Raw genomic sequence first — 12,025 nt, forward strand, 5'->3', positions numbered from 1 at the left:
ATGTACAAGTACACAAACACGCTTAAGGCACGATTCTGATGTAAATGTAAATGTATCTATGCATGCATGGAATATTTAGTTAATTAATTAAATTAATTTAGTTAATTAATTAAATTAATTTAGTTAATTAATTAAATTAATTAATTAAATTAATTAATTTAATTAAATTAATTAATTAATTTAATTAAATTAATTTAATTACTTTTTTGTGGGGTGGTACAGGGTATTTAAGAGTTGAGCCTGCTCGACTTTAGCATTCCTTTCTTGTTATATATGATTATCTGTTGACAGCCAGACTCATTAATTTGGAAGCTGTTAAGTAAGCTTTAATCTGCCAATTTAAGTTTCTCTATTTATTCTTTATCCATAATTTGTTGCCCAAAGTATTGGAGCGTCAACAGGCTTTATTGCATATGGAAAGAAATTCAGTGGTGTGGGAAACCCCTCTTGTCCTTCCTTACAGTCAACTACATAGTAACTGGTTTATTTATTACTGCTCTTGTCCTTCACTTCCGCGTATCCTTCATAAAAAGAAATATATTTTCTTGATAGCTGTTTCCCGTGAGTTCTCTATCAGCTTTAAATAAAAAAGGAGGCAGATAATGTATTTTTATTATTTATTAATAATTTCCTTTGAGGTTTTACCGTTTTATAGAAGCTATTTAATAGAATTTCTATAATCTGTGTGATCAGCTCTCTGGAGTCGTGTCTAACTTCCTATATCAGGGCTTCATTTTAGCTCCGCAGAAGTTATTTTTCTGTCCGAACTCTAACACTCCACCTTCTGTGATGTAAATTTGTGCCTTAAAATAAATAAATTACGCACTAATGCCTTTCATGTTTCTATATATTGCCACTTAAAAACTTACGGCTTAAAATGAAGAGAATATATCTCTTTCTCTGGTGGATGGGCAAAGTTTTTTGACTACAATTAACAATTATTTAACTGGTATATACCCGCATATTTAACTAACCTTAGTTTTCTTAGTTACCTACCAGTGGCTTTACCCATCGCTATATATATATATCTTGTCGAGTCTAAACACTATACACTATTCGCAAATTTGTTCCATGTTTATTCAACAATCACATGCTTCCCACGTATATTGAATTGCCTGTCCAATAAAGCGACGGCAACCTTTGACCTATCGGCCAAAATCTCCACATCATTAGCTACAAAATCAGTTCGCCTTATACTCTCTTTGCAATTAAATTTGGTCGCCATTCCACCGCAAACTTCTAGCTCTCTTGTTTGTAAAATGTGGCCAACAAAAGTCCCATTGTCGATGTACCTTTTAATTAACCAGCTCTTAATAATAAGTATAATTAAAACATTTGCCTGCCATGGCACACACACAGAAAAAAGCACCCCGACAGTGCAAGACAAAAAACCAGTAATATCTAAAAAAAAGTTGTGATTTTTATTCCCACGCCAACAAGAAAGGAAAAACAAAAGTTGCGCAAACATTTCTATAATTGTACATTTGAACATGAGAGCCATGGCTTCATTTTTGTTATTTTTTTAAAATGTGTCACGTTCTGCTGTTAATTACACAAATGCTGTGGCAGAGGACGAAGGAAGAGGAAAGATGTGACCCACGTGTGTGTCAGCGCGTGGTTGTGATTATTGCGTGCGGTCTGCATGGCTGCCAGAATGACTGCAAATTATGAACGTGCTCTAATTAATAGACACTCATGAAAATAGACACGAACACACACACACACGGGCAGTCATAATAAATGCACACACAATTTAAAGGCTACGAGCTTATTTGTTTGCACAATAAAGGTATGCCATATAATTCACGAAAATGTAAATAACAAGCAGCCGACTAGATTCAAATGACATTTGTTACAACCATGTCATTTATGTAATTTTGTACAAATATTTAAATGTGGTAGAATTTCAAGCGCGTTTAACAGTGCGTATGTGTAATATGAAATGGACATTCCATTAATTAATAATTGATATTGGCTTTGCAGAGTTCACATGCAGGTAATTAGATTGAAAATGTCAAAGGATGCTGTTGTTAGTTGATTAGAATTGATTAGCAGAAATTTGATGATGAGTCTGAATCGTTGGTTAAAGACAATACAGATGTGGTATGACACAAATGATTGAAATTTGGCTTATGCTGGTGTATAATTGTTAGAAGCATGCTAGCCTGATAAATACAATTAAAATTTTCGTATTACCAAGCTGAGCTGCATTTAGTTGCTCGTTGCCTTAAGATTGTCTACAAAAGTGATAATATATATTATTATTTTTCTATATTTGCGGAAATATCAAGAGAGAAACAAGGAAATAAGCAATTCCATTTTTCTTTTATTTTTTTTAAATATACAAAACATAAATGAAACAGCTACTGATATAGTCTTCATCGATTAAAGTCATGATCTTGAGGAACTGTTTTGAAAGCATTTAAAAACTAAAATTAAAACGATCAAAATATCTTACCATAATAATCCTATGCTAAAGTTTGTAGCCTTTGTGAGAGAAGCAACTTTCCTAAATTGCAGGGCGTCTGTAGATAAGTAATTTTTTAAAAGCTTATAAAAGCATTTTTATCTTCTACGCCAAATGCCAACTTTGTCATAATCAAGAACAAGAATTAAAAAATATTTAAATGAATGTGCATGCATATAACATTTTTCGCTTAGCCATTTGCCTACAGCGCTGAATGGAAGTGATTGTGAACATTAATCCCGAACGGATTATTTCGTTCTTCCTTTGTCTCTTTAGAGTTGCGGCAGAAGAGTCCTATTAGCATCATGAGTCTGCAAGGAACATGGAATGCACTGCCTAAGGCAGCAGATTATGAAGGAAAGATGGCAGGAACTGCTGCAGTTGATGGCAAGCGACAGCGACTGGAACCAGCAGCATTGGCGATGAAAGCAAAAGTACGGCATCAACGAAAGCAACTTAAACAACAACAACAACAACGACACAAACAGCGAAAATTAATGCGGCTGGACACCAGCAAAGCAATAACAACAACAACAACAACAGCAACAACGACAAGCACGACACTCTGGACGTGGATAAACATATCAGCAGGTTATAGCCAGCACAATAATAATAATAACGGCGAGTATAATGACGATGATAATGACTGCGACCAACATAATCAAGGCACTAACAGCAACAACAACAACAATAATGAGACATTGCCGATGTTGTCTGGCTCAACAAATTATGGCATTTCCGGCTTCAAGCGGCGGCAGATTCTGAGCAACAACACCCACCAGGCGAAACAGCAACAAAAACAAGAGGCACGACAGCAACCCACCGGAGCTTTGCTGTGGCACGCCCTCCTAATGCTGGCCTGCTCATCAACAATGGCTCTGACCATGGCCAGGCCAACAAACGACACAATCCTCTTGGCCAACATAAGCAGCACAGACTTAGGGCTACTCTTCAACGATTCAACAACACCAGTCACAACTGTTGGGAGCCTACCACTGACTACAGCCCTGGCTGTGGCCTTGGGTGGCGCCGAAACTAAAGCTGCCACCATCGACGATTTGAGTGATGAAGAGGCCGAGAGTGCCAGCGAATATATTTTCGATCGCACCGATGTGCGCATTATATTCATAACTCTCTATACCATTGTCTTTTGCTGTTGCTTTTTTGGTGAGTATGTCTTTAACAAACGGAAAAGTTTTGTGTTGAAATATCTGAAAAAATACGAAAATAAATCTATTACACATTTAACTTATTTAACATAAATTTGATGGCAATGTAAATTTAATTTAATTTAATTAATTTTTCGCAAGTATTTGAGGATTTTTGTTATGATTAAAGTTTAAAAATGGTAAACAAATCAAATATAATTTCAGACTTCAGTAAATTTTAAATTTCATTTGTTTCCATTTATTTTAGTGCAGTTTTTGTTTTTAAATACTAAAATAAAATATAGTTTTCAATTCAAACAATCGAAATTCATTTTCGCATTGCTTCGAAGTGGGATCGTCTTTGGATCTCATTTTTTCTCTACATCCTTTTATTCAGATCCTAAAATATACCACTGATTGATCTAATGTAAATGAAATTTATTTAACTGATGGATCCAACTGTCGGTCCTTTTTTCTAATTTTTCGATTATTTCAAACAAAATTGTTATTACTTTTAATTCAATAATTTATTTTACTATATTTCTATATATAAAATTGACATTAATCTACACAATTACTTATTATATATATTATTTATTTTATTATAAATAAATATATAATTTAGTAAAGTTCAAAATCTGGTTACTTTATTTAATTCATTTTTGATTTATTTATTGTTTTAAATCATTTTAATTGCATACACGTTTTGTAATAATAACAATAATATTATATATATATTTTTGTGAGCACTTGCTCCTTTGTATAGTATAAATGAAGATGCAAGGTGAATGGAAGATGAGACAAGTAATTACTTGATAAATAAATCACACCATCCAGATCGACAAAAATTTTTTCCTTCCTGCACTTCTCAAACCACCCTCGCAATGTACATATATTTAAAGTCTACGCAATCGCTGGCAAATTTGCTGCAAAGGCTAACAACATGCCGTGTACTTTTGTTGCCTCGAACATGTTCATTCCCATTAGTCCTTTGGGTCGCTTCTATTCATGCTAGCTTATTGATACTTCATGTCCGATAAGCAAACAAAGGCCAAAAAGCCAAACATTGGCCAAAATGGAATAGCTGCAAAATAAAAGCAAAGTCGACCAAAGTAGGAGCGTCGTCCGTGCGTCTCCCTTTATTTTTATCTCACATACGTGCCGGCCAAGCGGAAATGGTTGCCCCCACACGAAAGTCCTTGGGCTCGCCTGTGCCTGTCTTAGTCTGTGCGTGTAAATGCACAAATGGCCTCTTTGTGGGGCCAATTTTTGCGGACTCAATTTTACGCTGACTTGCCAATTATATTCAATGCGTTTTAAGCAAGGGGCGATTGTAAGTTCTGAGTCAAAAGTTCAACGAGATTCGTCTGAATTTAAGAATTCTATCAAGATGCTATTTATGCCTAAAAATTCAGCATTTTCAAGCTGCTTCACAAAATGCGTAAATATTCTGTTCCATATCCATTTGCGAATATTTTTGGGAAGTAAAGCTGTTGGAAAGGTTTCTATTGGTATTAGGCGTTTAACTTAACGATATTAATCAAATCGTAACAAAGGACGATGCACTTTATTAAGCTATTGCTACATATTAAATGAATGACTTTTGTTTTATTGCCAAGATTAAAAGGCAAAAGCTTGATTGAGTCCCCTTCTCTTATAATAAGTGCTGGCTTTCTGATTGCCCGCTCAACTTTATAGCCTTGAACTTGTACGAAAATATTGCTCATACGCACCATATTTTGCTTAATAAAGCGATGAAATAATCGTTAAATGCAATATAATGGAGAAATGTCAATTAGTCATTTGTTAGGGCTTAATTTGCAGACACATAAATTTGAGATGCTGCCCCTTCTGCTCCATTCCACAGCTCCACGCTCCACATGTGGACGCCTTGCTTCCTTTTATCGCAAGACCCCACTGTATGCGGGCACGCTTGTAATTATAATGACATGCGAAATGGCATTTAATGCGCTGCAAAGAATCAATTATGTTTTGGGCATTTACAACAGACGCCGTCTTTGTCGTTGTCCTTGGCATTGAATGAGCAAAATATTAACCGCACTGACAGCAGCAACAACAACAACAACAGCAGAAACAATGAGCATGTCAGGCAAACATGTGTATTTGCTGTACAAAATGGCGACAAATGGCGCCCATTAGGCACAAACGACGCAACCGGAACGGGACTCGCACAGGCGGCAAAGCGTAGCATACAAATGGGCGGCATTGCAGTGCCACAGACAATTGCGAAATGTAAGCAACCTTATTTGCTTAAAAAGCACCCAAACACACAAAATATACAAATACAGCTACACTGAAAGAAAGATAATTGAGTTGGGCTTTAGTAAAGGAAGTACAAATCTTAATGAAAGAAAGAAAACAATTTTGATTTATTTGTCTTCAAGCTCAAACTCAAGCTAACTCCGATTATATACACTTTTAAATATATATTCAGTGCAATCGTTATAAAAGTTTTATTTTCGCTTTTTATGTTTAGCCGAAAAGTATATTTCCTTAAACGTTCAAGACAGTTTTTGATATGTGCAATCAAATAGAAGACAAGTTTTAAAACTTCATAGAAGAAAATTAATTATGAAGGCATAATAAAAGAGCTTTCAAGAGACGTATGCCGAGCTAGAAAACCTGGTCCAAGCAACTTATATGCTTCTAAAACCATAAACATAAAAGACGTCTGTAAAGCTATTTTATATAACAAATAGATTTAAATAGGGAAACTAACAAGTTTTACAAGACTTTCAAACAAGAATGTTTAAACAATATTTTCATATTGATGTCCAAAGTTTAGCTGTGAACAGAGTATTTATATTCTAATTTTATTGCTAATCGGCTTTCTGCATTCTACTATTTATTTGGGCGTCACTGAATATATGAGGATTGGTATATATGTATTTATTTACCCAGCCAGCTGAAGCATGTGTTTTTTCAAATTCGAAGCAAGACTTTTCATTTCATTTCATTTGAGCAACGTTTTTTCAATTGTAAAGTGCAATTTCTTCCAGTGTGAGCATACACTGCGCAGAGTCATAAAATTTGCATCCTGCAGTTACAATGTTGTCGCTCTTGTTGGTGTTGGCGTTGCAGTTGTAGTGTTGCTGTCGTTGTGTGACAAGCAATTTTATTGCCTTTTTGCTGCCTGTATTAGTGAGGAACGTTCGTCCGGGTGCGCGTGTGTGTGTATGTGTGTTGTGTTCATAAGCTTGTATGGCACTAATTGCTGCACCCCTGAGCCTGCCCCAACTGTAATTACAATTGCACGCTCCACTCCAATCATTCGCACAGCGTTGGCCAACAAAATGCTTTCGTTGCGACTTTTAATTTTATTGCATCTGGTGGAAGTGCGCGTAAAACAGTTAAAAGAGTAAACAATTAAAGCTCACGCCTGCCTGCCGTGCTGACAGATGCGAGCCAGCGGGCAGGCAGGGATCAAGTTATTATGCCATTAACGGTGCGGATGGCATGTGAATCGCATCACAAAATTAGATCCTGTTCGCTTTGGCACTAGTGTGCAAGTTGTTACTGGTGAACAAATACAAACAATTTAATTTCTTTGGGTGCGTAGGGTATTCATGAATAGCATTCAAAATGAAATAAAATGTAAGTGTATTAATGTCGTGATGAAATTGTTTAACCATTTCCTCTTTTAATTAAGCAAAAGTATATTTGTATCTTCTATATTCGATATAAGCCAAATATGCTAATTTTGTACAAACAATTGCAATTACAATTTCCAGTTGACTAGAATGAAATTTGATAGATTCGTTTCACAGAGAAGGGGTTTCAAGCAGCATTGTTCAATCACGACTTTGAGATAGCGGAAGTGGAGAACGGTGTCGTAAAAAAAATAATTACTGTAAAGTCAACCTTCGTGTTTTACTCATTCATATATTCATTGTTTAAGGCTTTACTTTCTACTGATAGAAGTGTCTAGTCGCTTCTAATGGGACATACAGTAGATTAATTGTGGTTTCGCAGCATCTCTACCCATGTCAGCAAGCACTAACTGATTCAATAGCCGCTAAAATATTGGATCTAGGGTGATCAGAACCATATCAGCATTTAGAAAATCAACATAATACTTTTATATTATTCAGATACTGATTCATGGCTAATATTTAATATGATTAATAGCTATGTATCTTTATTGATAATATACATTGTAGTATTGTAGTTATAATACTAAAACAGGGAACAATCGTTGCAGCTGATTTTTACTTTATTTTGAATTATGTACTGATTTTTTCCAAACTGGCAATTTAATTGCAACAAAAACCTATGCCAAACATTTTCCTTAGGTGTGCAGATTGTAGAGGCTACAATTTTGGTTTTCTTTAAATGAAGCTCATTTCCACGCTTTGGTGTCATAGGCATAAATAGGCGACAAAATGTAAAGAAACAAAAAAAAAAAAAAAAAAAATAGTAAATATCCACAATTGATGAATATGTGGCAGTTGCCAGACATCTGTTGCCATGATGATTAATTTGCATTTTATATTAGTTTCATTTGCTTAACTAAATTTTCTAATAATTGGTTTTATAAATACTTCAGTCTTAAGTAGTCAATTGATAGGCCTACACGCGCCACTCCTTCATAATTTCCCTGCCGTGCCACTCCAAATCTATGGCAACACACATTTCCCAGTAAAGGTAAATATTTCATTTGAGCGTCATTCGTGGCTTTTTGAAGCACGTGGCGTGTGGGTGTGGAATGCCACTTCCACATGCCCTATTGCAAAATTTGTGGTAGTGGTTAGGCACAGGTGCCATTTGATTGTAAATTTAAGCTGCCAATTTATGAATTGAAATTAACTTTATCAAAAGTTAATGAAGGCAAATGTTTCATTATTTCAAGGAATATTTAGTGGTATTTGCATTTTGAGAATGTGAATACATTTGCACAATTAGTTTACTGTTTACAATAGCCACTAAATATATTCTATCCTAAGCTTCTTGTTTTAATCTAATAATGTCAGCTGGTCGTCAAGAAGCTGCCAAAGATCAATAAAGCAAATAAATTACAAATTAAAAAAGCCATCATATCGTTTAAGTCGTACTTATACTTATAACAAACGACATATTTATTAAGGCATTATATATTATATTTCAACACATCATTCACTCTGAGTATATGTTCATTTCATGCGTCAATAAGCTTTAGCTTTGCATAAATCTCATTATTCAGTTCACATAATAGCAGCAGCGAACAACAACGAAATTGGTCATGCAAAATAAATTATTTGAGCTTATAAGTATTTCCGTTCCACTTCCCCAACTCTATCAGAGTCTCACTTACATAGTCGCATATGCTTTTCCCTTTTTTATGTTGGGATTGCGGCCGGCCGCACTAAATAAATTGTAATTCAGATTTATTGCATAATTCCGACATTGTGCGCCCATTTAAATGGATAATATTTTAAATTAATTAAAATGCAGCAACGCGCTCATAAATATATGCAAATGCCATTCCAAAAAGTAGGCAATACATTACATATTTAATTGCCAGCAAAAGGCAACAAAAACCTCTCCGCAAAAAGGCCAAAATGTACTTAGAGTTATCTGGGTTTGTGAATCATGTTCGCTGCCGAACGACAGTCGCAAGTCGTGTGCTGAACTTTTTTAATTACTTTAAACAGCCATTGAAGCACACACATATATACATACGTATATAAAAATAACCTCCTTCTTTTTTAAAGTCGGTTAAAAAAGGAAATATGGTGGCAGTGTGGACCAATTTAAAGTAAACTATGACAAATTATAGAGGCGAGGCAGTAAGGCAGTGAAATTAAAATAAAGTCGGGTGCTATTGCATGTGTTGTCAAACTTTTATGGCAGTACAAATTTTGTCTATTAGCGTTTTAGTCAAATGGGTTCCAAAAATGAACATTTATTCAGAAACCATGTGATAATAAAAATACAACTTTTTGTACATTTTAATTTTTGTGCAAAGAACGGTGCAACAAAAATTATTTCTGTGCTTCATTCATCCATTCATTTCTTTTACACTTTCTTTCACTACTATTGGTATGGATTTATTTATATTCTTTGTAACTTGTAACTAATGAATAACTGGTTGTAACTTATTACTGCGACAAATTTAATTGAATTTAAGTCTTAGGGGATTTTACTTCATTTTTCTAATTAAATACTTATCTATTAATATTTTATGTTCTCAAATCTCCTATTGCCCCTCATTTAAAAATTCGTTGACGCCTCAAATTACACGCAGAGTACGTGCTCCTATGATGAACCTAAAGCTCTCTAAATATTTATTATTATGTGCTAAGGGCCTGCAGCCTTTACTGCCTTTGACGCTATTTAAAAGCTTTCATTAAATTAAAAACGACAGAGGAACAACAAGCTAATCAGGCATACACTAAACAAATTTAGAAAGCATTTTACTAAAAACACAAGCGCCTAATTAAAATAAACTTTCTGCAGCGAAAGCGGCGTAATGTTAAAACGATTGCTAGATTGGGATGGGTAGATATAAAAAAAAGGTAGGGGGAAAACTAAAACGACGCTGCTTAAAATGTTCATGGATAATTTACAGTGTGTGCAAAAAGTTATTGCTCCCCGAGCGCCTTTTGTGTGACAGGCTGACAAAGTTTTGTGCCTACGTTGTAGTTTGGCTGTGGTTGATGGGTGGGCGGAGGATGTAGGGGCAGGGAAGGCAGCCACAGATCCGTTCACAGAATAGACAAAATTCCAGACTACATTGGTGTGTGTGTGTTTGCCTGTCTGTCCGTTTGCTTGTCACTTATACAAATATTTTGTTAACATTTTTAATATCTCCCAGATGAATTTTGTTGCGTTCCTTTTGCGGGCCACGCTGCGGCTGACTTGCATTTGTGCTGTCCCCCAGACGGTTTTTTTAAATTAAATAAACTTTCTGGTTGCCTCAGCTCCATTTTCTGGAAAACCACACTGCAAAAAACTTGCGTCTACTCCTTGAAAATATTTTATTAATTTTATTTTGTAAAATGAAAAGGAATTAAACTTTGGGATCAAAATTCTTAGTGAAACATGAATATTTTGCTTATTGCATTCATTATAAAGTGTAAGCGTTAGTTTTCATATTCGATTAAATTATCATTTATATATTATCATAGTTTATTTAAGTTACATACTGAAATGTGTTGCACTGCTTGTAATGTATTATTAGGAAGTATTTGATTTCAAAATTAAATTGCATATCGTATTAAAATATATTTATTTTCCTTTCTGTACTTAAAGAATTTGTTTAATTTAGTCTTATTCAACATTTAATGCTCTGTCTCTTTCCTTTGTTTCTGTTGTTTGCAGGCAATTTACTTGTGATATTGGTTGTCACGCTGTCGCGTCGCCTGCGCTCCATTACGAACTTCTTTTTGGCCAATTTGGCATTCGCCGATTTTTGTGTGGGCTTATTTTGCGTCATGCAGAACTTGTCAATTTATCTCATAGACAGGTAAGTGAACAGCACACTGTTTGGCACGGGGCGTATGCGCAATGCTTAATTAACATGCATTATGCATACGACCTGTGTACGCTTCTCAGTGTTGAATTTTTTAAAGCAAACGCAAAGAGAAAGGGCAACAGCACATCTGACAGCATTCAACTCATACGCAACAATGACAGACATAAAACAATTTGCATTTTTTCATTATTCAAACAACGCCACCAGCTACCGGAGGTGCTCCCGACAATGTCGAGGCAGCAGTTAAAGTTGTTGCTCTGACTTTTCCGAGGCGTTTCTGTGAAAGTGCGCAAGGGTATGGAGCTGAGGTGGTAGCCGGAAAAAAAAGCACAACGAAAACACAAGTGCCACTATCTGCATATATAACATAAGAACACACATGTGTGTGCATTAAAATATGTGTGCATATGTAGTGTTTATTCGCGTTGCATTTCATTGTTGTCAGAGAAACGTGTTTTAAATTCATTCTTCGTAAAAAGTCATGTTGCATTTCTCCAAATTTTGCGACGAAATTTGTTGAGGAAGCTTCTAGGAAAGCAAGTCAAAATTCAATTATACACATATTGCTGTAGAATACAGCTTTTCTAAGCAATACAAATTTGTGCTGCTCCTTTTGGAAGACCTAAAATTGTGAAATTCCAGGAAGCTATTCATTGTTTTTCTTTAAGTCTTGCTTTGAAAATCTGAACTCAATTAAAAGCTCTTAAGCACTTTTTTTAGGTAAAAATTAAAATTAAATTATTTGACTTACTTTTTCCAATTAATTTAATGTTCTAGGATTAAGTATTGCCATTTATATTATATTGAACATTTTTGAGCTTTGATCGAATTCAGGAATTCCTTTGCTGGTCGAAGTGTTTAAAACGCTTGACAAATTAAATAAATATGCCTATGCTGGCAAATGTTACACTCAACTGTATTTAAAGTCTGTCACTG

General features: G+C 34.9%; 1 protein-coding gene across 1 annotated transcript in view; it reads left to right on the forward strand.

Annotated features, from left to right (window-relative positions):
* The window catches only part of LOC115626403 (trissin receptor), a 60,468-nt gene that overhangs the window by 30,606 nt on the left and 17,837 nt on the right, over positions 1 to 12,025 (forward strand). The window contains exons 2-3 of the mRNA XM_030521766.1: positions 2,744 to 3,634; positions 10,936 to 11,080. Of these exons, the coding sequence (XP_030377626.1) occupies positions 2,773 to 3,634; positions 10,936 to 11,080 (1,007 nt within the window). The 5' untranslated portion in view covers positions 2,744 to 2,772. The remainder of the gene's footprint in view (positions 1 to 2,743; positions 3,635 to 10,935; positions 11,081 to 12,025) is intronic.

The sequence above is a fragment of the Scaptodrosophila lebanonensis genome, unplaced genomic scaffold (assembly GCF_003285725.1).
Source record: "Scaptodrosophila lebanonensis strain 11010-0011.00,11010-0021.00 unplaced genomic scaffold, SlebRS2 tig00000085-arrow-pilon, whole genome shotgun sequence".
NCBI lineage: Eukaryota > Metazoa > Arthropoda > Insecta > Diptera > Drosophilidae > Scaptodrosophila > Scaptodrosophila lebanonensis.